This window comes from Balaenoptera physalus, assembly GCF_965194825.1.
Source record: "Balaenoptera physalus genome assembly, chromosome: 13".
In the NCBI taxonomy this organism is placed as follows: Eukaryota; Metazoa; Chordata; class Mammalia; order Artiodactyla; family Balaenopteridae; genus Balaenoptera; species Balaenoptera physalus.
Window position 1 is genome coordinate 36878393 of NC_138892.1, and position 27526 is coordinate 36905918.

A 27526-nucleotide genomic window follows, 5' to 3' on the forward strand; every position below is an offset into this window, starting at 1 on the left:
AGGCCCTCCAACACTAGCAGGTAGGTCTGGTTCAGTCTCCCCTGGGGTCACTGCTCCTTCCCCTGGGTCCCGATGCGCACACTACTTTGTGTGTGCCCTCCAAGAGTGGGGTCTCTGTTTCCCCCAGTCCTGTCAAAGTCCTGCAATCAAATCCCACTAGCCTTCAAAGTCTGATTCTCTAGGAATTCCTCCTCCCGTTGCCGGAACCCCAGGTTGGGAAGCCTGACGTGGGGCTCAGAACCTTCACTCCAGTGGGTGGACTTCTGTGGTATAACTGTTCTCCGGTCTGTGTGTCACCCACCCAGCAGTTATGGGATTTGATTTTGCTGTGATTGCGCCCCTCCTACCATCTCATTGTGGCTTCTCCTTTGTCTTTGGATGTGGGGTATCTTTTTTGGTGAGTTCCAGTGTCTTCCTGTCAATGACTGTCCACCAGCTAGTTGTGATTCTGGTGTTCTCACAAGAGGGAGTGAAAGCACGTCCTTCTACTCCGCCATCTTGGTTCAGGCTCAGATCAACCTAACTATTCGAGTGTAAATTTCTAGCTTGTAAAATAAAAGATTATGTTAGGAGGATTTTAAAGATATGAATCTTCCATCTCTAACATTCTATGATTCTAAAAATCACTTACAATTTGAGAAGAAAAGAGGAGAAATTGAGATTCAATAAAGGCGTATAATAGGTGTCAGAATAAAGAATAATTTTGACTAAGTCTAGCAGAAAAGTATGTCATGACAGGAAAAGGAGAAGAAACTCTAAATATGATGATTTCAATTTAAAGGGAACACTCTATTAATGGAATTATTAATTGGGCATTAACTAAGTATGCTGTTTCACTTTTGGTTAATGCAGTTAATGATAAAAGATGGATTTTGACTGTGGTTGTTGAGAGATAAGGGGAAATGGACTTCGAGAGAAAATGCAGCAATTCTAGATGGGACAGAACTAAACAGAATCCCCGTTGGTGACTCCAAGGCCATCCAAGTACGTCAAAACTGTATCTATAGAGAAATCAGATTTACAATGGTAAATATAAAAAGAACTGCCAGAGAGAATACAATCAGTGACTTCTGGAGTTTAAAGCCCACAGAAAGAATAATGATTACAACGGAAGGTAATGTTATGAAACACTTACTAGGTTGGGCATTTGGTCCAATATGCTTTACCTTCATTATCTCAATCAGTCCTCAAACTGACACTACCATTACAAGCACCTTATGGATGGAGAAACTGAGGCTTCAGTTAAGTAATTTGCCCAACGTCACTCAGCTGTTAAGTGTCAGAGCCATAATTTGAACCTGGGCTATCTGACTTCACACTATACTGAATCTCCACTGAATCCAACCCATTATCTCAAGAGGAAACTGAGGTCCACAACTGGCTAGGAGTAATTTTAACAGTTATTGTGTGATTTGGACTCTTAACATTTCATGTATTTTCATACCTTACTAATTATAACTGCCACCTAGGTGAAACTTTAATTTTTGTTTATAAAAATGATATATAGTGTCTTTTAAAATATGATTTGTACATGCTCGTAAATTCACTTAATTTTGGATGGGACGATACTCCTCAATTATTGTTACTCAATCACCTTGATCCTATGAAATCAAAGAGAATAATGAGAATGTATTTTTAAATAGATTTTTAAGTTTACTTATAAATTGTCACAATAAAAACTAAGTCTTATGATAAAATATAGAAAAAATTAAGTTGGGAAGCAAGTAAAAATTGATAATCAAACTTGTTATTTTCTGTTAATACACAAATGCGAAAAATAGGCTCATTCGATGTTCAGGATAAGTCAACTACTGGCATGCAGAATAGAGTGATATGTTTTTCATAAAATGTTCAAGGGAAGGGAAAATGCAAAGGGCTGGAGTGTTGGGGTTTTTTGTTGTTTTTTTTGTTTTTTTAAGCAGCTGCAATGAATTGAGTTATTAAAGTAATAATAACATTCAAATATAATTGTATTTTTTCATACATATTCCTTTATGTCTCCTAACCTCCAAATAAAAGAAAATAAATAATGTTTGCATTATTTATACTATTACATGCAAGTGCTTGGGGGTAGTGGTCTTGAAGGGGTAAATGAATGAGCCGTGAGAAAAATGAATACTTGCAGGCTAAATCTAGCCAGACGTTATAATCCATCACTCATCCCTAAAGGGCACCAATAATATGCAAATGTGAGAATTAGAAAACACATTCAAGGCTGTTGATAAACTTGATAGGATAATCAGCACATGCTGACAGACTAATGAAAATGATGAACTGATAGGGCAGCTTATCTCCTGGGCCATTTTTTTTTCTTATCAAATGGAGGCTAATCAAAATGTATTAGGAGTTAAAGCCAACACTCAGAGGATTTCACCCATTTGATTAGGAGGTGAACTCATTCTCAGAGAAAATTATAGTTTCGTGAACAACTGAAACGACAAAACCTAGTCAGCTGACAGACCGTCACATAAAATTAAACAGAAGGCAGCCACTATAATTATGGCAGAAATCTGGAATGATAAATTATATTGGGATTCTCCCCTTGCAAATTGTTAGAGGGCTTTGCAGAGTCTGGGCAAAGTGGCTCCCTCCTTCTGTAATGGAAAATAAGACAAAGGACTAAGCAATCACCCCAGGGATACACTTATCTTTTGCTGCCTGTGTGTGCTCAGCATCTGTGTAACCACATGAGACACAGATCTCAAGGTACCAGCTGAATTTTCAATCAAATGTATTTACTTAAAATAATTGAATGAATTTTCTCGAATCATTAACTATAGTGAATACCACACTTCCTATTAACAATAAAGATGCCATATGCAGTCTGTTGCCATGGATCTGAGTCCTTTCCTAATTTAAAGAAAGATATCTTCTCTGATCATTGAGGAAAAATGGGAAAAAGCCCTTCCCAAGCATTAGCGTTAAAAATAAAATTATAAACTAAAACCACTGTGCCTCCTCAGACAAAATTAGAGAACACAGTTATTTCAGTATTCATTTTGAAATGAATAACCATCCAGCACTAACACAGAAAGTTAATTCAACTGATAAATCTACATACTCTAGGTACACACTTTATGGACACGTACATTTCACCTGAGTGGATAGATTGATGGTAAAATGTTAGATAGTAAAAGGCGCGGTTTTAATTCATAAGAGGATAAAGACAAAAGTACATTTAAGGAAGTGAGATTTTTACCTTTCAGTAATTATACCAAAGAGAAAAAGAAACAGTAACTAAAACTACTCCAGTGTCCTCTTTAACACGAGCATTAAATCACCCTACTGCTGTCCAGGCCAACTGTCAGGATTCCCAGATATAGGGAATGAATACATAAACCTCTCCCAAATCTTTTTTTTTTTTTCTATTTACTGACCTGTGCCTTGTTCTAGCTCGACACTATTTCTGAATTTTCTGTTATTTAAAAAAAAGTAGGGCTTCCCTGGTGGCGCAGTGGTTGAGAATCTGCCCGCCAATGCAGGGGACACGGGTTCGAGCCCTGGTCTGGGAAGATCCCACATGCCGCGGAGCAACTGGGCCCGTGAGCCACAACTACTGAGCCTGCGCGTCTGGAGCCTGTGCCCTGCAACAAGAGAGGCCGCGACAGTGAGAGGCCCGCGCACCGCGATGAAGAGTGGCCCCCACTTGCCGCAACTAGAGAAAGCCCTCGCACAGAAATGAAGACCCAACACGGCCAAAACTAAATAAATAAATTAAAATAAAATTTATAAAAAAATTTTAAAAAGTAGAAGTGAGTGTCCTTGCCAGGCATATATTTTCTAGTTTGGGAGGGCTTGGGATTTTCTATGTGTACTCAAAGCCATACGGCTACTATCAAATGTCTCAAATCACAGAATATAAAAGCATAAAATAATCCTAGAGATCATGTAGTCACATTTAGTTTATATGCATGAGGAAGGCCTAGAAATACTAAGCAAGTTAACCAAGTTTAATGAAAAAGGAAAATCTGAGTTTGCGATTTGTTGTTCGGAGAAAAAGAAATATTTGATTTGAGGACCCCTTATCTGGAAACAGCAAAGTTAACCAATCAGCAGAACATCTTGAACTTTAGGGATTCTTTTCAAGAATCACATACCAAATAGGCAATTTTCAGGTGTGTCCACCATCAAATAGCTGTGGTAACAATTTCCTATAAGGCTGCCACGGATCAATTGCAGGTAATAGGCAGATTATTTTATTAGTAATTCTAGTTCTTGATCTCTTGTACCTAGAAAAATCAATGCCCTAGCTTACATACTTTCTGATTAATAAGAAAATTAAATTATTCAATGTAGAAAAAGGAATAATTGTAGAAGGATATTTACACTCTTCACAGTATTGTTTTTACCCTAAAATAATACCCTGAAAAAAACCTCTTGAGATCCAAGCCTTTATCAGTGAAAACCATACAAGTTGGCTCAGTTGCTCACATTTTTTTTATAAGCATCAAAACCATGAATCTCTACATCATAGCATGTTTATTTTTGAGGAGGCCATTATGATTAAGAAAATAACATGATCAAAAATTATCACAAATTTGATAATTTCATTAAAATCTACATGTACTTTATTCATCATTTTCAATCTCTAGGGTCTAGTTAACACTCAATACCCACTTCAGTTTTTGAGCCCCTTTTGAACAACTCTGGGATCCAGCCAATTGCTGAAAATCACTATGTTAACACATTTATTTCTCTTAGAATAAGTATGCTTTGTAAACATTTGAATGTGACACTCAATTGTGAACAGGGTTTTTTTAGTGAGGATTAACAATATGATTTATTAGAATTCCATTTAACAGAATTACAGGTTTCAATTTCTCCACAGGTCCCTGAAATATCAATTAAAATATTACTATTTTACTTACCCATCATGTTGTACAAGCTCTGTGGGGCAAACTGCCTTGGCATTTTCTGAATTGCTTCCTTGTATACACTAAGTGCATCCTAATTTAAGAAACAGAAAAAGAGCTAAAGTACAGGACTATTCACTGAAAATAAAATAACAACATCCTTCCAAAATTAAAATCTTCCATTGCTCTTTCTAAATGGTATTTAGAGGAAAATAATTAAGCTGTCCTTTGATATCATACTGCCTCCGTTTCATGAATAAAAATATTCAACCCAGTCCGTGAAGAAGGTCATATAAAAATTAGTTTAACAAGCAGTCAAATGTTACCATTGTTCTCTCAATATAAATTTTTCAGTTCCCATAGATTACGCAATAAAATAACCAGAAGTCACCCACAGTCATCTAAAATCTCTAGGTACTTCAAGTCAGGTGATCAAGTAGGATCTAAATAAAATATCAACTAATGAATCTTCTAGCTACTCAGACCTACTGAGATCATTAAATGCAATTATTTTTAAAATTCTATTTTCACCCTCACGTTGCAGTCTTAATACATTGTGTAAGAGTGTGTGTGGGTGTCATTTGAGAGAGGGAGGAGCCATACTGAATGGGAGAGAAGAAACCCATGCAGGCAGGCTTCGTGTGGGAGACAGGGAACACAGGACTGGGCCAACCTCCCAACTTCCCATACAAGACCCTGTCTCCATCACCTTTCCCCTCTCCCCAATTCAAAAACACCATAAAATCAGTTTTCATTGGGTTATTGTTTTAAAAAGAATGAAAAGAAACAAGTAGGATTTATATCAAATCATTTACTCAATACGCAGGGTACAAAATGTATTTTTTTAACATCAAAAAATGGATATAGATAAATAATGTGTCTTGAATTTTAAAATCAAAGAGATGGTGAGCAAATAAGCTTGAGCTGCAATGCATGTTATTTCCTTTTCCTGAGGAGTCATAATTACGCTGAGAAATTCACAGTGAAGAAATCCATTACGTTTTGCTTAAGCAGGGTTTTTTTCCTAAAGAATTTCACCATAAAACTCTTTTAATAAAAACACTTATTAGCTTCTTAAATGATCAGTGTCCCTACAATGAGATCGTAGGTAGAAAACATTGAGACTAGATCAGAACAAGGGGGAGGAATGAGACAGAGGTTTTGGCCTGACCTCATAGTGTCCCTGCTCATGATAGAGTTTCCCCAGGTTGTACAGACAACTGGTGACCGAGCTCTTATGGGCATGAGGGTCCTTTAGGTTTTCGTCAGGGATCTCAGAACACTTCAGGAACGTGCGTCGAGCTTCTTCTGTCTTTCCTTGGTTCATTAGAATAATCCCGGTGTTTAAATATGCAGCTGAGGGGAGACAAGTGGAAATACAAATGTGAGAAGATGATGTACACTATGGAAACAATAAAGTTATCTTTATTTCAGTTTTGTTTCTATGTATTATTTATGATTTTAAAAGAAAACCAAGAAATAAATACCCAGGGAACAAATATACAAAAGAACAACAGTGTAGTAAGAAGTACAGGTATCACTGAAAAAAAAATATATAATAGTCTCTGCCTTCAAGGAGCCAGAATATTTTGAACTTGATATCTAGATGAATAAAAGTTATATTTATCTTAATATATTAACATGATAAACAGGCACCAAAATATTAAAATTGAGAGAGATGTAATTGTTAAAGTCTCATAATTTGATTGGCAAGTATTCAGAAATAGAGTTACCATGTTTTTTAATCTGTGAGGCTTTAAGTCACCATTTTCATGAAGGGAGGGAGGGAGAGATACTTTAAAAGGACTTGAATATTACTTACAAGCCAGCGTAGGCCTGCTCCCGATCGCCAACTTATAATAATGTAGTGCTTCTGCAAACCTGCTGTTCTCTTGTAGAAGTAACCCTCTGAATGAGCAAAATAGAAATTTGGAGACAAGACTGTATTACTATACATAAAATCAAATTTTCATTTTATATTTCAAAAATAAAAATGGTTAATGGGGCCATAAAAAGGACGAGGTACTATAAAAATAAATTCTAAATAGAAGGAAATGATTACTAAGGAGAGAAAATACTAGAGAGGGATCAACTGCATTTACGTTGCATTAGAAAGTATTAAGAAGTATTTCCAAAAAGCTCTTTACCCCCGACTGAAATTTCCCCTTTCCAGCAATCTTTTCTCTCCCACTAGAATTACAAACCACCTGGATTTCTCCTTGGAGCATGCACAGTTTTTCATCACTTCAGAAAGGAAACCTGTATAAGGCCCTGATATACATATGTACATTTAAACCTGAGACGCCTCTCCCACTGGCCATATTGCTTGGGAAATATTGGCCCATGACTGCTTGAAAGACAAAAGGTAATCTGGATCAATAGTATAGAGTCAGAATCTTATCAGATTCCATCAAAGACTGAAGACCAACCACATTGTTATTTCCTTATTATTTGGATTTGGTCAAATAAGCTTACATTTCAGAACACTGGGCAAATTTCAGTTCACTGTTGTGAGACATGCATTTGTCTACAGACCCTCAGGCTCTGGGCCTCCCTAGGAGGCTCCATTGGCAGCACGTGGTCACATGAATTATCCCAGCATTTCCAGGCCCTGCCCTCATGACAAGTGAGAATCAATTATAATCATGTCTGTGAAAACACAGTGTCAAGGAACTGGACGAAGTTCTGAAAGTTCTCACAGAGGGCTTTCTGGCCTATCCCTGTTCTCTTATAATCAGCAAGTGTCTTGCAGACATTTGGCACCTCTCTTGGACCTGAGTACTACTGTCATCAACCTCAAATTGCAGATTCCATTTGCCAGTTCCTGAGGCCTCCAAAAGGCGGTAAAATGGAGGTTTGCAAAATGAGAAGGCCACTGACAAAAACTTATCATTTTGTAGAGTATTTTAAAATACTCAGCTTTTTTACTTAATGGGCATGCTTGAAAAATAATGAAGTAAATCATTTTGAAATTAAAGTTTGCTCACTTGTGTCATTAGCATATATTAACCTCGTTATTTCTATTATTTGTTAAAAGAGCCATTTGAATAAATGAAACTGTTCCAAACCACATGAACAGTTACATATACACAGAAATGTACATATCTGTAGAAAATTTAGAGCAACAATTTGATAATGAAATTGATATGCTTTGCTGTTAAGTGTACTTTTCAGTTGCTAGGAACAAGGAAAAACAAAGCTTCCTGCGGTATTCAAGGGTCTGTGAAAAAGTTCAGTTGTCTTTAAAAGCAAGTAAAACTGATAAAGAGAAAGAACACTCACATACTTTCCAAAAAGGAATAATATTCTTTATAAAAACAATTTTGACAAAATGCTTTCCAGTTAACTAAGCTCATACACATTATCTCATTTCAGAAACATATCTACAACCTTAATTGTCTTTGTCACTTTCCTTTGAGGTTCAGATAAAGAGGTGTTTCTTCTTTGATACAAGGCCAATGTCATCAGAGGAGAAATCCATCTTAATCCGAGTCTTTCTACTTTCCTTAGGAACTGAAGTCCTTCCATGAGCCCCTTTTTATCCAATATCTTCAATCTTTTTCCCCATTGCAATTTCCTTTCCCTTAAGACTACAAAAATGTTTGTGTGCCTCTTAGCAGAGAGTGGAAGATAAAACCCTACCACCTTATCATTCCTGCATCCACCTCTTAACTACCTCTTACTGTCGTTCTTCCCCTCAAAGTCAGATTTCCTTTAAGGACAGTCTGTGGTGCACATGTCCAATGACTCAAATCCCATTTACCCCTAAATCCAGATTAGGCTCTTTCCCAGAATTCTGCTGAAATGTCATAATCGAATTTCCACTAATTATCAAACTCCCAAAATAGTTTGCTTATATGAATCACCTACTCAACTGTAGCATCTGTGATTATTAAACCCATTTTCCTTCCTGAAACTCTTGTGTTTCCTCGGCTTCTGGAAAACCAGTCTTCCTTATTCTCTATCCCTGAGACTATCCTTCCAAGAATGAAGAAAAGTATATCTTTATTCATATATTCCTTTAAAAGAAGTTGGTATTTCCCAGGTCTTTGTCTTTTTCTCCTTTTCTTGGTAAGTACTGTCTCTGCATGACAACATGCATACATGCAGCTCACATGCTGACTGTTCGCAATTCTAAAATAGCGATCCCTCTCCTGACATCCAGATCTGTTGAAAATTCAACAGCTTACTCAACCACATCAATCTAGGTGCTTATTAGCTGGAATTTCAAAACCAACACATCCAAAAATTGAAAGCAATATTTCCCACTCAAAAATAAAGAGATAAATGAAAGAGATAAAAGAAGAAAAAAATCTTTCCTCAACAATTAGAACCATCCTTTACATCAGTTGCTAAAATCAGAAACCTGGTTATCACTCGTGACTTTTCACTTACCCTCAAAATCCCAGGTTTAGAAAGTCTCCAAAGCCTACCAATTCTTATTTTATTTTCTAAGGCTCTTTACTCTGGCCCCTCAAGGTTCACTTTTACAGATCTGGCAGAGCCCTTTTTACCTTTCCTGTCACCTAAATAACTGCAATCGCCCACTAATTAGTCTGCACATAATTACATTTCTAAAGGACAAATATGCTGTTAGGCTAGACAAAAAGAACATGAGGAGATGAATGCATATCTTTGAAACTGTACCTAAAGCCCATAAACCTTGAAAATGATGTATTCAGCCTCAAGGGCTCCCCAATACTGATGTATTACAGTTCTGTCATTTTCCACCTCATAAAATACAGCATGATAACCACACCTAGACAATCCTGTCCAGCCTGCCTCATTCTTTGGAAGAAACTAGTCACACAGAGGGATGGAGCAGCCAAGTCTCCAGGATTATATATAAAGTGGCTCTTTGAATTAGACAGCATCATCCCCTGTATCATCTGAATAAAGTTAGCAATGGAGTGAGTCCAAGTTAGACGGCTATTGTGACCAATTTCTCATGGCTAAGGACTTAACTGAGCATCAACTATGCTCTAGTACGCACACTGCAAATGTGAACAGGACAGATGCACTCTCCTGCGGATGCACGATCTACTGAGGGAGACAAATAAGAAAATAAATGGTGTGGAAAATTACGATGATAGGGCACAGAGGAGCAACACCACTCTAGCTCAGGAATGGACACAGGAAGGTTCACGGAGTCCAAGTGCCACTGGGCAGAGGCTTGAAAGTAAGCAGCAGTTAGCCAGCAGTAAAGAGTGTCATCATCAGCCCCGCGTCACACAGGAAGAAAGCGAGGTCCATGGAGAATTTACCAACTAACCCTATGTTTTATGGTTAATAAGAGGCAAAGCCAGGACTGCAACACAGTTTCTCTGACACTAAATCCCATGCTCTTTCTAAAAGAAAAAAAGAAGAGGAGAGAGAAGATAATTCAAGTCTAGATGCATATGTACTAGGTTATGTTTCCTTTTGCTCTAAAATTCTTCAGATTTTGGATAATATGAATTTGAATTCATGCTCTGAAAAGGAATCCAAATGCCATTTTGACAGTTCAGGATGAATTTGGGTCAATTCTACCACTGTAACAACGAAGCTTCTATGACTGCTGTTTTCCACATTTATAGAACCCAATCTTTATTTTACTGAAGACTGGATAGAAGGATAGAAACCCTTCACATTGTAATAGTTGTGGTTGTAATAATAACAACAACAACAGCTAAACCTATTTGGCACTTACAGTGTTTACATATATTAACTTAATTTACATATATTAACTTATTACTCATCAATAATCTTATGAGGTAGGTTATTATTACAAGTCTCATTTTACAGATGATGAATCTGGGGCAAGAAAAAGTTCTGCAACATACCAGAGGATACACAGCTAGCAAGAAGTGTGCCACAGTTCAAGCCCAGCAATCCGTTTGTAAAGGAGGATCTGTATTTTAATAGAGCATTCATACCAAAGGCTTTTCCACAGCTGTTTAAAATTGATGACACAGTTTGTTTACATGCTGATCATGTCAATAAAATCTTCTGGTTTCTATGTATATTAAAAACAACAACACATTTTAATACACCATCAAGCTAGAATCTAATAAGAAATAGTTTTATTCATATTATGTGAAGTTGCTTTGCAATTAAGGAAACTGGCCCATGCTATACATTAATGTGAATTCAAAGTGTCTTTTGGGGGAGAAATTGAAAAAATGTTATTGATCTCTAAATAATAAATGGTTGGGTCACTTTTATGTATCTGTGTGTAAGTGGATATATTATAGTGTATTTTAATGGATTCAAATCTTTTACTTCTCATATTTCTCCCCCAGTGATTTATCTTTCAGAACCACAGTCACTGAAATTAAGCAGCCAGTGAAGACTACAAATTGGAGAACCAGAAAGAATAAATACTTGTTATAGTCAAAGGAAGAAAACACATCTGGATACAAAAAGTACTATTCACTGTAACACTTAAATTCCAGAAGACCACTTTATTTCAAGAAAAAAACAACAAAATGCCCTCCCTTAAATCCTTTCAGCTTTTTTTTTTAACCTGATTTTGACCATTTTCTAGGAATTACCATTAAGTGTGTAGAATTTCTTTTTCTTGTAAAAGTTTTGCCCATCTTTACTCCAGTCTCCTCTAACAACCCTTTCTCTAAAATACCATTTAAAAAAAAAAATCACAATACTCCAAATACTTGATAAATGAAAACCAGTCAAACCCATGGTAACAGTGGATTGGACAGAGTTAAATGCAAACATTAAGTGTAAATAGGCATACAAATCCCTAGCTGATTCTAAATATTGACAGAGACAGAAGGGAAGCATTTTTTAGTACAATGTTTCTCAACCAGGGGTGACTCTGTCTCCCAGGGGACACTGGGCAATGTTTGGAGACGTTTATGGTTGCCACAACTGGATGGATGCTATTGGCATCTAGTGGGTAGAGGCCAGGTATGCCATTAAATATGTAAATATGTTAGAAGACACAAGACAGCCCCCCAAAGCAAAGATTTATCTGGCCCCCAATGTCAATAGCGCTGAGGTTAAGAAACCACATTTAGCATTTCATACATACTAACTGCAACACATTTGTTCAGAACATAAGGTCCTCATGTCCTTGCCAACCACATACATGAACTATGTAAAGAATATAGAATGTAAAAAAGCAAACTACAGGGAATAAATTATTTTTTTCAATAAAAATCTAATCTATCATCATTTCTACTGACTTTTCATTTAAAAAGGCAAAAAAATAAATTTTCTAAATTATTTTAAAAAGCATGCCCTTCCCCACTGCTGTCAGTACATCCAAACAAAATGTCAGTGACTCTCTGTAGAAGGTTGCCCTCAATACAGAACTGTCAAAACATACAAATCTTCAAGTAAAGCTACATTTTGCCTCAGGTTCAAACAAAGGTCTTTAAAAATCGTTGAAATCCGACATGTTCGAAAATTGGTATTAATAAAGCACATAAGCAGAAGTATACTTTTCAAGAATATGTATTGCAGTAAACAGAAGAAAAGTATAGTTTTCAAGAATATGAATTTCAGTAAACTAAGTGGACATTTACTCAGAACATGGATGAGACAGGATGTGGTTTACAGAGCCATGAGCTGTTAAGACTAGGGAAATTCTAAAGGATAGTAGCTTTCTTTCTTTTTTCAATTTCATTAAAGCATAATTTGTGGCACTCCTACACCATATTAAACATTGAGAATAAGATTACCAAACAATAGGTAAATATTTTTTGAATGAACTATCTCATGGTGAAGACAGACGATCAAACACTCACAATACAGGTAAATGAAGCATAAAGTGTTCTGGGAACCCACAAAAGGGATACTTTTCCACAATGACAGGTCAGGTGAGGTTTGTAGAGAAGGCAAGCATGCAGGGAACGGAGTTCCAGACAGATCAGGCCGCCATGCTTATGAAAACTCAAAGTTACGGAGGATAGCATTTTAATCTACCAGTAGCAGTAACGACAAGCTTCATGGAAATTAAATGACGATCTATGTTAGAAGCCTTCTGGAAACTGAAAAGCTAAAGCAACTTAAAATTAAGATTATATTATTGAGAATATTTCAGTAATAAGTTGTTTGGTTATTCCCTGGGCAAAAATTCTTAGTCATCAAAATAAATCAGATAGCTTAATGTTTACAGGCAGTGGTTCACAAAATAATTGATAATCCCTAAGGTCCAAATACTAACAAAAACATCATGTTCATGTTAAATTGAGACTTTTTTTCTGAATTTTATTTTGTTTGATTATCCTTTAACACATCTAGGTACTCTGAAACTAAGATTTCTTTCCTCAGAGATAAGACATTATATGTTTTAGATGTCCAATGTTTTCCTAAGGTATTCATGCCTCTGAAATTTCCCAAATGAAATTAATTGGCATAGGCTTGGCATCATATTCAAACTTTGCATTAGTTCAAATTTAATAATTGATTTTGCTAATTTAGCTAATGACTCTAATAATGAGATTTTATGTAATTTAATTGTGAAATGGCATTACAGTTGCATTTCTTCTGTTTTTCCAAGATTAATGCCTAGTTTTAGTCTATGTTCATAATAGGATATTTGGAAACATAAATCGTTAATCTCTATTATCGGACAGAAGTGATAATTAATAGCATGTAAAACTCATAACACTCAAATGCCCCCAAATCTTGCTTGATAAAATAGGTATCAGGCAAAAATCTCAAGTGATTATCCCAGCAGTAAATGGAATGAAACTCAAAGTCCTTTTTAAAAACAGAAGCTATAAGTAAAATGAATAAATTACTACTACTTGAATCAACTGCAGTAATGCCAAGGTTTAGGGTGACACAAGAGCTTAGAAATTAAGTATCTAATATGCACAAGCCACTGAATACATACAAAGAACCAGAATCAATCAGTACAGGCGTCTCGGTCATGTGACTAAATTCTATCCAATGAAATGAAAGCACAGTAGCCAGAGCACCTCTAGGAAAAGTCCTCAAAGAGGAGAGAGCATGTTCTCCCTTACCCTTCCTCTGTCCTGCTGACTATAGGTGGAGGCCCAGTTCTGAGGATGGTAGAGAAAAGCCCTGTTCTGAAGATGGTAGAGAGCAAACTGAAAGGAGCCCAGGAAACTGAGCCCTTTATAAAAATTTCCCATGACCCTGGGACTGCACACCTCTGACTTATCTGTACAGAGAATACAATTTTAACTAGTTTAAGCTAATGTTATTTGGGATTTCTTATCACTTACTTTCTTATCTCTTCTCTACTGATAAAAAAGCACATGTAAATGACCCAATTTCGTTCCTTTTTATGGCTGAGTAATATTCCATTGGGTCATTTGTAGAGATGTGCATGGATCTAGAGACTGTCATATAGAGTGAAGTAGGTCAGAAAGAGAAAAACAAATATCGTATATTAATGCATATATGTGGAACCCAGAAAAATGGTACAGATGAACCGGTTTGCAGGGCAGAAATAGAGACACAGATGTAGAGAACAAACGTATGGATACCAAGGTGGGGAAAGTGGTGGGGGGGGGTGGTGTGATGAATTGGGAGATTGGGATTGTCATGTATACACTGATGTGTATAAAATGGATAACTATTAAGAAGCTGCCATATAAAAAAGTAAATAAAATAAAATTTAAAAATTAAAAAAAATATATATATAAAAGCACATGCATTGTTTTCTTTAGTTTTTCTTTTGTTTTTTTAAAAACTAAAATAAGTAATATCAAGTATGGCTCTTATAGAGAATTTTAAGGAAAACTTCTATTAATTATATTTGAATGAATACAAAGTATGCGTTGTCTACTTTTGAGTGATAACCAGATGAGGCAATTTGCCAAGTATGAAATTTGCAATTAAAATATTCAATTAAACTTATATAATTTTAGAGTGTAATAGGGGCATGAAATTGGAACTCTTAAATTAAATGTCTAGACATCAGAGTGGTCAGAATTATCATTCTTTGCCCAAAAGAGTGATGACATTAGTAGCATTTTTTAATATAAAAGCATTTTAGTTAATCCTCTCAATCCTCAAATAACTAGAAAGAAGCAGACTCATAGGAATTATCACATGAAATAGAAATAGGTAGGATTTTCATCTCAGAATAAAGATATAAGTGAGATATAAGTGATTGAATTTGAGTTCCATGGGAGATTCCAGAGACAAAGTTATATAAATTTTCTGGTCTCACATGGCACATCTATGGCTTTCAGGTCACCCTAGGATAATAGATTTTGTATTTGAGGACCGCGCAAAAGAATTCTCTCTACTCATATTTTTTTTTCTCAAATCATAAACTCAACTTTCCTTCTCTCCTTTTCTTTTAATTAAACTAGAAAAGCAGAGAGAGAAAGGGAATATAAACAGTTAACTTTTTACTTAAAACACACAATTTCAATTTATTAGAATAATAATGTGTGTGTTACAAAAAGCATAATTTAATTGGATACTAATTTTAAACTACTGCTAAGTTATTATACATGATAATTATATAATGTACTCTGAGCAAAATAAGAAGATGTCACTTCTTGAAAAGGTTAAATCCCACTGAGCAGAGTAATGAGCAAGTTGTTTCCCTGCTCCATACCTTTACTGCCTGAAGAAGAATGGAAATGGAGATGGAGAAAAAGACAACAACCACGTGACGTGAACTAGACAGATGTGCACACATGATTCTATTACATAGCTCCCCAAAGCTGAAACCCGTTTCACTGGGTATCACTTCTAAGTGTCACAGAACTGCCAAGTAATACAGTTTCAGAAAATACAGTTAAGCCTCCTCTCTGGTATCTTTCTTTTGACACAGAACTGTTTATTTGTTCTAAATTGGATTTTGTTTAGACTTTGACAACTGAATAAAGTACAGTAATGACATCCTATTTCATAAAGATGATTATTTTTTATTCTAACCTATTAAATATGGGGCAGTAGGCATCCAATCAAAAAACTGTTTTTATATTTCCAACACATTACTAAAAACCTCATCAATTCATATTAGGGGGAAAATGAACACGTTGTAGCTTTTATTAACTTTTTTATTTTAAAATTAGTTTTTGCTTAGGGTCTAAAGAAAGGGAAATGTATCCTCATTATAGTACCATGTCTGAAAAGTAGATGAAGACTCAGTTAAATGGAGCATTCATTAAGAAGATACTTCTTCTGTGTTAGAACCTGGACTATGACATCTAAATAAGCCTTTATCCCGTGTAAGTCCACTTCTACTCTGTCACAGGTCCTGAACAAAATGCTTCACAATTATTATCTTATGTAATTCTCTCAATAAACCTATAAAGGTATAATCCCCATTTTACAAATAAGGAGACCCAAAATTAGAATGGCTACTTAGATCCACATAGCTAATTTTTGTTGGATCTGGGATACACAGACTACAATGTATATTAATATATGCATAATTCACTTTATACCTGTCTTCCGAATATATAATTAAGGCTATATTTTCCTCTACATGTCATACAATAATAGTAGGTGTGAATATACTTTCCTAGTTAAAAAACAGTACTTAATAGGAAGTAAGAAAGAGAATTAACACTCGATGTCTGTTTTCCGTATTATTTCTTTTCATAATTAAAATTAGCAATTTAAAATACTATTACTCTTTTTACTTTAGAGATATGAAAACATCAGAGATAGAAATTAAACAACTTGCCCATGATAACACAACTGGAAAGTCTTAAGATGAGACTCAAATTCAGAGCTGCCAGGCTTCAAGTCACATGTCTTTCCATGTCTTTTCCCATATTGGTCCACTGGGAATATGTACCTGTTCTTAGTTTAAGCATTTATAATTGCCCTCTCTCTCCTGCTCATATACCCAGTGCTTTTCCATTTTCTGTATCAACAAATTTCTCTTCTCTCTTTCTGTATTTATACATGCCCATCCCAATATGTAAACATCTTGGATTTGCTTCAAAGGTGGGTAAACTACAGCCTCCAATGCCAAGTCAACTTCACCAAGAAATGCATCATAACCAATATACTTGGTGTGATAGTTAATTTTATGTGTCAATTTCATTGGATCATAGGATACCCAGAACACTAGTCAAACATTATTTCTGAGTACGTCTGTGGGGATGTTTCAGGAAGATTAGCATTGTATTCAGCAGATGGAGTAAAGCATATTGCCTTTCCCATTGTAGGTGGGCATCATCCAATCTGTTGAGGGTCTGAATAGAACAAAAAAGAGAATAGGAAGATTTCTTTCTCTCTGTCTCAGCTGGGACACTGATCTGCCCTCAGTAATCCTAGTTCTCAGGCTTACAGACTCAGACTGGAATTTACACCAGGCTCTTGGTCTTTGAGTCACACCACCATCCTTCCTGGGTCTCCAGCTTGCAGAGGGCAGATCATGAGACTTTTCAACCTTCATAATTTCATAAATCAATGCCTTACAATAAATCTCTTTACTATATACATATATTATATATCTATATTATATACACACACACACACACACACACTATCGGTTCTGTTTCTCTGGAGACTCTGATTAATACAACTTATAAAGGGGTTTCCTTGAGTTATTCTTGTGCTCAAGACCCACTTCTCTTAATGGAAATGTTTACCAGTGAGTGTAAGCAATATCCTCACAAAAGAGAGCTGTGAGCAGTTAGACACGGAAAGAAATTAACAGCTAACAAACTCTTTAGCTTTTATTATTATACAATTATATCAAGCTTCCAGGAACTTTATTTAATCCTTGCTACAACACTAGGTGATATCAGAGCCCAATTTTGCAGATGAAGAATAAGGATTAAGCAATTTGACCAAGCACAGGACCAATAAATGGGAGATCTGAATCCAAGTCTGTTTAATGCCAAAACCCATGCCCTTAATATTTCACAAAGCTGCCTCCACGGTGCAAAGGTGAGAGTTAAATTTTTTAAATACCGAAACTTTTCCCTTTTCCCCACTCCTTTTTTCTCCCCACAAAAACAAATATTATTCAGGTAGGTCTATATATATTTTCTGGGACCATAGTCAAATCTCTTTCAAATACTTCCTCATTCTCTAAGAGAATTGTGATTTAAAACAAGCAAAATTAAGAACTAAGGCATACCTAACACAAATTAAAGGCATTGACCACCAGTGATGGAACTTTAAACCTATATACAGACTTGCTTTTATTCTTTGCTATTTACAGGGGCTATCCAAAATTGATGACTAATTATTATGTCATTTTTTGAAGGAGAGACATTTATCAGCTGGATGGTGTACAATCACTGTGGAGGAACCCCAAGCTGGGATAGAGGAGTAGGCCAAAGCTTGACCTGCTCAGTAAAAGTCAGTGTAATTAGACTCTTGATTTGCTCATTCATTCATTCAAAATATATTTTGAAAGTGCCATTATAGAGATTTTAATGACTGGCAGAAAAGAGAGATAATTTAAAAAGAAGTAACAAAGTTGTGTACAGGGTACCATGATACAGTCTGATGCACTGTGGAAGTCCACAGCAAGGAAACCTAACTTAAAACTAGTTTGTTCAGGCACTGGGAAAAAAAAAATAATGAACATTTGTGAATTCCACAGGAATCAACACACTCAAAAAAATATTACCAAAAAAGAAAAAAAAATCAGGGCCTGATTCCATCACAGATATGGTTATAATTTGGGTTAGAGATGTTCCCATGGGCACACAGTGATTTAGTGCAATGAACTCACTTTAAACATAAATGTTCAACAAAGTGGGTGTTTTCTTTGTCCCTTAACAGCGGGGCTCTAACAAAAGTCTGCTGTTGAAGCAATAAATTATGAAAGAGGAAAAGGTATCATGTATCTCACAGACCAGCAGGAATAGGTGTTAGGTCAAACCAGCAGTTTCTAACTTAAGAACAGGCATGAGCAGTTCCAAAAATGAAAGTCTTAGCCTATCTCTTTTGGCCTGGAATAGATTTTACAACCTAGAAACAATTCACTCACGGGCTTATCCTGCAGTACTTGAAGAATTGAAAGAAAACACCATTTATAACAATGTTCCTAAAACTGCCCTTGCAGGTTTAATTTTGGTGCTGAGAAGAGATGCCCCTTCACCCAACTCAAGGGTCAAGAGAGCAAGGATCTATTCGTGTCAGGAGGCATCATTTACAGGTCCTAGCAGTGGGAACCAGAGGCAAATTAGTGGCTGGAGACAAGGAAAATGAGCTGGCGGAGCGCCAGAAGATTTGAACGGAATGACGGAAAGTTGGAGATTGAGGTGCGCAATGAAGAGAAAAATGGGTGAATACTTTCAGCACCACTTGCTTTTTATTTTCTTATCTTTTCTGTTGACTCCACCCTCATATTTTATAAAGGTACTGGCCCTTCCCAGAGAAACTTCTCACCTCTGAATGCTTCCCATTACTTTTTTTAGAACAGAGTCTAGAAATTGGCCAGCTTGCTCATCTTTCCTCGATGTTGGTTGTTGCTTTTGATTACAGTTCAACCCTCTTCTTCAACCCTAAGTTTCAGGAGACTGAGTACTCATTTGGCATCCCAGGTCTGCGCCCACCCCGAAATCTGGTCTTTGAGGAGTTAGAGAATTTTCTGAGAATTTTACATGAATTAGGCAAAGATACAGGGGATACACATGCACACACACACACACACACAGAGTCATTAAAATGAAAAACCAAAGGCTATTCACAGAATATAAATGGCGTTCAAAACTGGACTACCTTTAGACTTCAGGACAGCTCAGATTAATCCCCTAACCTGAAATTTCTATTCTCTAAGAAAGTGTCTGCCTGTCATTTTCTGAGTCTGATGATGAGATGCGGTTACACTGACCAGGTTGGATCTGGTTGTTCTTCTCTAGATGATTGGCGAGCATTTCCTCACAGTGTTCTCCTTATTATCAGAACTGCAAGATGGGATCACTCCTCCCTCTTGCTATTCATCCAACCCCTATCTAGTCATTTCCAACTACAAGGGTGCCTGGGGCAAAGTCAACTTAGGGGCACTGTAATTGCAAGCAATGGAGGAGTAAAGAGAAAGGGCATCCTTCTGTCTCTGATTCTACAGAGGTAAACAGGGACAGAGGAAGAAAGAAAAAGCAGGGAGGGAAGTCTCTGAAATAATCCTTGATGCACTCTTCACACACAAAGAGCTTAAGGAAAATGGATGTACCTAAATCATGGAAAGCACATATAAATATACATACAACATATATTTATCGAGCTTGTTTCTATGAGCTAAGCACTGTGCTAGGCACTTAGGAGACATATATATATAAACCCTGTCTTCAGGGAGCTTACATGTTAGCAATATACAAAATAAACTATACATTGTATTTATTTTAATACCATTATATAGAGCTAAATAGGAAATTATAAAGTTCACTAGAAGGTGATAAATGTAATGTAAAAAAAAGGAATTAAGTAAAGGAGAACAGGAGTGTGAGAGCAGTGGAGGGGCTGCAGTTTAAATAGCGCATCTGGGGAGCCCAATGCAATTGTTTGGAGTAAAGAATTGAAAGGAATGATATGAGATATAATTTAGCCACAGTAATAATTTAGTACATATTTATATGAATAACATATAAGAGAAAAATAAGATGACAAGATATTAATTTTTAAAATTCATCATCATCTGAATACCCAGATGGCCTCCAACTTCAATTATACTTTAAGCAACTTCTCCAAAACACAGGCAAAATCAGTTAGGTTTTGTGTAAGAGAAAAAATAAATTAAATGGAAGACAATATTACTGTATTTCCTGGTGTATCTACGAAATAATTCTTAAGTCATAGTAATTGGAAATCTGCAGAGGACTGATTGGAACTACTCAAATAACAAATTTACATCTGTTCATTTTTTTCAGGAGTAGAGGAAAAAAGACACTTGTTTTTTTCTTCATAGTGCAAAACCTCCTTCTGAGAAAACTGAAATTAATTTATTTGAAATTCTGCTGCCTATCAGCCTGCACTTTCCATATGAACATAATTTTAGGAACAACAACAAAAATGCTTCTGGCCATTTGAGCAACTTTCAATCAGTTTTAAAGTGAAACCAAACAAAAGGCATTAAAACAGGATGCAATTATGAATTTCTTTATAAACCTCTTTTATAGGCTTTCTAATACATGTCTTCAAATTTACCTGCAGTGCTCTGGATAAAAATGACTATCAAATTAAAGGCCATTTTAATGAGATTTCAGAAAAATGCTTTTCATCGTTTTTCCAACATGGAAAATAGTTTAACTCTCTCTATACAGTTAATTTTGAATGAGTATTTCTCCATGGAAAAGCGTGAGCAATACAATGCCATTTTAAAACTACATTTGTAATAGAAAACCTGTAACACAAACAAGCATAGGAATGATTTAATCTCCTTCTTTCTCTTTGCCAGGCTCCAATTTCTAAAAGGATTCTGATTTCCCTCAATTTTACTTTGAGTTGCAATGGGGAGGGCAAAGTTTAACAGTTAGTTCCAGCAAGCAATCCTAGACACCAGTACCACAATGTGTAGTTTCCATTGCTATAAAAGAAATGAGTGTGAAATAATAAGTGGTTTAATTCAATTCTATCCAAAAGCACTTGTTAGTACCAAGAAGGTGTCAAGGACTTCACTATGTGCTAGAAATAAAGACATAAATAAATTACATCCCCAGTCCCTAAGGAGCTCCTAGTGTGAATTTCAATTCTTTGGTCATTGTGTCCATGGAACTTATAGGATAAAATTATTCTCTAGGATATCTTGTAGCTTTGTGATGGCAAAATGTTATTCTCTACTACATTCAGGAGAAGTGAATAATATTTCCAAGTTTCTAGACCCATGATTGATGCCACTATTTTTTTTCCCCCACAGGGACACAAAAACCTCCTAGAAATACTTAACTTCTCTATAGTACATGATCTTTGGCCATTTTCTCCCTTCTTACTGTCCTATCCATCAGCTTCAATGGCATCAAAGTACCCTGGGCTTCTTTCCTTCTCCTTGAGCACACTTTATGGTTCCACTTTCTCTACCAAGCTCCTTCAATACTGGTATTTCCCAGGATTCCATCCATGGTAAAGGATCCTTTATCCTTATACATATTACATACACATACACACACACACACACACACACACATATTATTGACAGTCAGTTTCAATTTACACACTTAGATAATTACTCCAAAATCCACATCCTCTACCTCAGAATGCTCTCATGAGTGGTAGAAACACGTTCTAGTTGCCTAGTGGATGTCCAATAGTCATCTGAAACTTATGTAGCCAAAACTGTGCAATTTTCCCCCTAAACAACCTTGTTCATTTGTCTTTCAAGTGCGATTCCTCTTGTCTTTCTCTTTATTATTCTTCCTTTTTCTCCAGCCTGAGTTAAGTCCCTGCCGTCTCATAATAATACAAGCATCTCTCTCTTAGAAGAGATATTACTTTATTACTTAACATATTTTTAAATCCAAACTTCAAGCTACTTGAGGGCAGAAACTATACTTTCTTTGTCAGCTTATTCCTACCATCTAATAGAATATCTGTCACTCAGAAGGCACTAATATTTGTTGAATGAATTAATGAATCCTTATTTCCAATACACGAACTTACAAATGTGTTCATATATACAAATGTACTCAGAAAATATAATCAGTATTAATCAAACTTTATAATTGGTCATTACATCTCATAAATGCGTGAAAATTAGTGATGTTTGACATAGGTGTTATAAGCATTGGGGATTCTGGAGTGGCAAGAAAACAGATTTCATCTTGAAAGCTAAACTGTAAAATCAACTCACAATGAATCAGAGAACCAGTGTTCAAAAAATGAACTGTGGAAAGAAGATGGCTATGAAGCTAGCAGGTATGAAGCACTTACTTGTTTAACTATATTAACACAACCACTGAGTACAAAATGTAAAAGTCTGCATGAAAGAGAGGTGGTGTGACTTGGAAGAAAGGTCTGTAAATGGGGATTTACCGAGGCAAATGCCAATAGCACTTATTCCAGCACTTTCCAAGGAAGGAAGAGCTTCAGCCAAGAAGTTTCATAGCATCAGGCTGTCTTAGACTAATGCCATTATAAATTAATCCATCCAATACTCTTTAGCCTGATGTTCTTATAAACAATGTTTTTAACACATGGATACATATACTTACTGAAGAAACTTATGATTCTCATGCAGATTTGACTGGACTCTGATTCCTTCTAGTACCTGTGACAGTACAGTGGGGGAAATCCCATGAAAACACTACTACCACAGGGGAACTCTGTCACTCTTCCGTGTGTTTTTATTATATAAGTAGGTTGCTCTGGGACTGATCACCCCAGGCAACTAAGCACCCCACACACCTAAACTGATTGTTTCTTCCCTCAAACTACTTGCAAAAACTCACTAGATACTTGAATGCTGTAAAATGAGCCTTCATGTTACCTACAATTTGTAATTTGAACTAATAATTACATATGATGCTTTACACTATAAAACCTGCAATAAAAAATCTTTCATCTTGTGCTTTTTTCTTTTTTAATTGACCTGAATGTGTTATTAAATTAAATTATTTCTGACTTCCTCTTTACCATCCTACAGATGTCCAGGTCATCATATATTAATTCTCTTGCCTTAATCTATCTTGGCATCTTGACAAGACAGGCTTGGCCAAATTTCTTGAATAGAGTGTAGCATGGCCAAAACTCAAGGATGGATAATTTAATGCTAAAATATACTCAAGAATTTACATGTACAAATGCATATACATGGTTGATGAAATCATTAAGCATGGTTAATTTGCCCTAGTTTCAAATAATCACTAATTTTTACTTTTGAAAATATTCTCAATAAAGGCTACACTTATATACTTAGTTCATCCACTTTTCCTGTAGACATGGTTAATGTTACAGGAAGTCTACAAATTAGAATTGAAAATTAGTAAAAGACACATTTAATGGATGGAGTTAGAGTCAGTCATACAGAGTGAAGTAAGTCAGAAAGAGAAAAACAAATACAGTATGCTAACACATATATATGGAATCTAAGGGAAAAAAAAAAAAAAAAGCCATGAAGAACCTAGTGGCAAGATGGGAATAAAGACACAGACCTACTAGAGAATGGACTTGAGGATATGGGGAGGGGGCGGGGTGAGATGTGACAGGGTAAGAGAGTGTCATGGACATATATACACTACCAAATGTAAAATAGATAGCTAGTGGGAAGCAGCCACATAGCACAGGGAGATCAGCTTGGTGCTTTGTGACCACCTAGAGGGGTGGGATGGGGAGGGTGGGAGGGAGGGAGATGCAAGAGGGAAGAGATATGGGAACATATTGTATGTGTATAACTGATTCAGTCTGTTATAAAGCAGAAGCTAACACACCATTGTAAGGCAATTATACTTCAATAAAGATGTTAAAAAAAATTAAAAAAAAAAAGACACATTTAAGTAATGTGTTTCTATAAAGAGAAATCAGTTGCATAGCCACTTATACATCTCAAGTAGGATTTTAAAGGGACTACTACTATTTTAAGAAACATGAAACATCACAGTTTTAATAAATCAGAATAGAAGTATAGGCTTCATTATTTACTATTTAATTTTTTTCTGATTAACAAATGAAAATATCAGAATTTGTTGTGCTGAAACATTCCTTGGCTGGTTATCTAATTATGTAACATCCATTATCTTCTCTTACCCATTCTGAAAAACAATTTTCAATATGTCTGTAACAAAGAAAATATTTTGGGTTTGGTGGGAGAAAGGGAAAGAGAACCCAAGTCTTTTTTTTTTTTTTTTTTCTGGAGCATCAAGTTTATTAACTAGAATTGGAAGAACCAAGGAGTTCTTGGAACAAGAACTATCCCCCTCCCCCACCAACACGGAAGACAGAAGAGTGGGGGAGGGGAGACGTGCCCCAGGAATGACAGTCCAGTCTCTCAAGTTTCACCCAGGTGGGGGTTGAGGGGCAGACCTGCAGCCACGGTGGCCTCGCTTTCGGTCGCCCGGGCTGTTCTGGACCATCCTCTGAGCTGGTCAGGGTCTTGGATACGATGCTTCTGAAGGCCGTGCAGAGAACACACTCATCATCTTCCACTGGACCGGGCCCCAGGGAGCACAGCGGCCTGACCTTCCTGCCTCGGTCATCCATGGGGTTCACATGGGCTCACTTTATTATGACGCCTCATGCTGGGCAGCTTGCAACAAAGATGTTTCAAAATAAAGTTCCAGATTCTCCCAGCCACCCCTTGCTTTTTCTGGCTCTGGCCAGAGACAGTGGATGAGGACACACTCTCAGGCTGCCCAGCGTGGGAGCACCTTCCAGTGTTGGACACACCCAGGGGGCAGCTGCTTCCCTCTGGGGCTCCAATCCTGCTGCTGCTGCTGGAGGTGGATGTCCCAGTGCCACACTGGGGGGCTGGGCTGGGGGTGGCAGTCCTCACCTCCAGGCTGGGTGGGGGACAGGCAGACTCACCGGTCTTCTGCCCTGCCTGCTGGTCTTCCTGCAGCTGCACATTTTTTCTGTGGTAGAGCCACCTGGTTTGCAGGGAGGACACCACAGGGCTTGGAGAAGGCTCAAGTTCACTGCCACTGAGGTCCCCGCAAGAGAAGGGCTTCAGAGTTATGATGGAGACCTCCACCTTGGGTTTCTTGGAGCTCACACTGCCTGTCCCAGTGTCCTGGATCTGGTCGCAAGTCAAGCCCGGAGTCCTCACCATTGTCACCTCCAGGTCCTCTGCACAGGGTGGCTGGAGTGGCTCCTTCCGGCCCATGTTGACCCATGGATGCCTCATGAGGTCAGGTAAGGTGCCTCTGTCCCTGGGGTTGAGGGCAATCATTTTTTGTAACAGATCCCTTATCTTCAAAGACAGATAAGGTGGGATGGGGTATTGCCCTTGTAGGATTTTCTTCCGCAGCTCCTGGGAGTCTTTTCCCACAAAGGGCTGGGACCCAGTTACCATGGTGTACAGCACTACTCCCAAGCTCCACACGTCCACCGCAGGGCCGCTGGAGCTCTGCCCCAGGAAGAGTTCCGGGGCAGCATAAGGGTGTGTGCCGCAGATCGTGTCCAGTTGGACAATGTCATCACACTTGTTGCTGAGGCCAAAGTCTGTAAGTTTGATATTCATGTTGGAATCAAAGAGGAGGCTCAGTGGCTTCAGGTCTCGGTGCACGATGCCCCTCCGGTGGCAGTGCTGCAGGGCGGAGACCAGCTGCCAGAACGGGCCTCGGGCCTGCGCCTCTGTCATACGGCCATGGATCTTCAAATAGCGGTACATGTCCCCCCCACTGAGGTACTCCATCACCACGAAAAATGTCTCCTCTGTGTCAATCACCCCCAGCAGTTTTACAATATTGGGGTGATTCAGAGCCTTCAGACTGCACACTTCCCGGAAAAGTGCCTGGACACTTGAGAAGCTCTGACGCCTTTTCTTTATGACCTTCACAGCCACCTGTGTCCCGGTCAGAATGTGCCGGGCCAACTTCACTTTACCGAAGGTGCCTTCACCAATGGTGTGGAGGATCTCGAAGTCATCAATATGAGCCTTCTTGCCAGCAGATTTGGCTGTGAGGCCCTGCATCCTGGTGATCTGCTAACTACACTGACTGACAGCACTACCTAGCAACGCTAACTACGCTAACTAACAATGCTAACTGTACTAACAGTGCTAAGTATGCTGTCTCTACTAACAACGCTAACTACGCTAACTGTACCAACAGCGCTAACTAGTACTAACTACACTAACTATGCTAATCAAGTATCAACTATACCAACAATACTCACTATGCTAACTGTAGAAAGAACAATGACACAAATAAAAAAGAGTAGAGAAAAGAGAAACGAAAATCAACAAAATGGCAGAAACAAGGAAAACACAAGCTAACTGTAGGTCCAAGGCCGTCAGGTCACCAAAAGCAGCTTCCTGGGCTCTAAGGACCAAAAACCTGGGCCCACCTTTCTCTTTCATAGGGCTTTGTGAAGTACATCACAATGGTGCACTCTGAGGTCAGAGCAAGAAATGGACCCATCACCACTGGGGATACACCACAGTGGTTTTCTCACTTTTTGAGTTCAAGGCCCCTTTACACTTAGGAAAAAGGATCCCAAAGAAATTTTTCTTTACATGTGTTATTAGATATTGGTATTCACTTTGTTATAAATAAAAATCTGCAGGATACTTCAGTGGCCTTTTTATTTCTAGTTTGAAAATGTGTAATAATTTTAGAGACCTCATAATGTCTACACTTGAAATGTTCAATTCCTTTTCCTTAAATTCTGGTCTCAAAATAACGTTACAACTTAACTGACTTCACGATACTATACAAAATGTTCTGTTGCATAAGACATGATACGGTACATTATGAAAGTCTATGAAGCTGAGAGAAGGTTTGCCAGGAAGGTCATTGAGCAGATTTCTCATCAGGAGCCTCGGAGGCCAGATGGCATGACTCAATGTACTTGAAGTGTTGAAGGAAAGAAACCGTCAACCAAGAGTCCTATATCTAGCAAAACTTTCCTTCGAAAATGAGGGCGAAATCAAGACATTCCCAGTTAATCAAGAGTTGAGAGAGTTCTTAACCACCAGGCCCGCCTGCCACAGGGAGTTCTTCAGGTTGCAGTCAAGGACCCTGGACAGTAGCTCAAAGCCTTATGAAGAAATAAAGACCTCTGGTAAAAGTAGACAGACGGGCGACGAGAAAAGCTAGTACTGTTGTAACTTTGGTTTGTAGCTCCACTTTTTGTCTTCTATTTGATTTAAGAGACTAATATATAATAAAACA

At 37.4% G+C, this 27526-nt stretch overlaps 1 protein-coding gene across 8 annotated transcripts in view; it reads right to left on the reverse strand.

Moving 5' to 3' along the window:
* Positions 1 to 27526, reverse strand: part of TMTC2 (transmembrane O-mannosyltransferase targeting cadherins 2) — an 874097-nt gene that overhangs the window by 606936 nt on the left and 239635 nt on the right. For all 8 annotated transcript variants that reach the window (XR_014252178.1, XM_082418933.1, XM_082418934.1 and 5 more), the window contains 3 exons: positions 6676 to 6761; positions 6025 to 6209; positions 4869 to 4947 (listed from right to left, as the gene is read on the reverse strand). Coding sequence is in view for 7 of the 8 variants with exons in the window: in XM_082418933.1 (XP_082275059.1) it covers positions 4869 to 4947; positions 6025 to 6209; positions 6676 to 6761 (350 nt within the window). In the remaining variant the exon portion in view is untranslated. The remainder of the gene's footprint in view (positions 1 to 4868; positions 4948 to 6024; positions 6210 to 6675; positions 6762 to 27526) is intronic.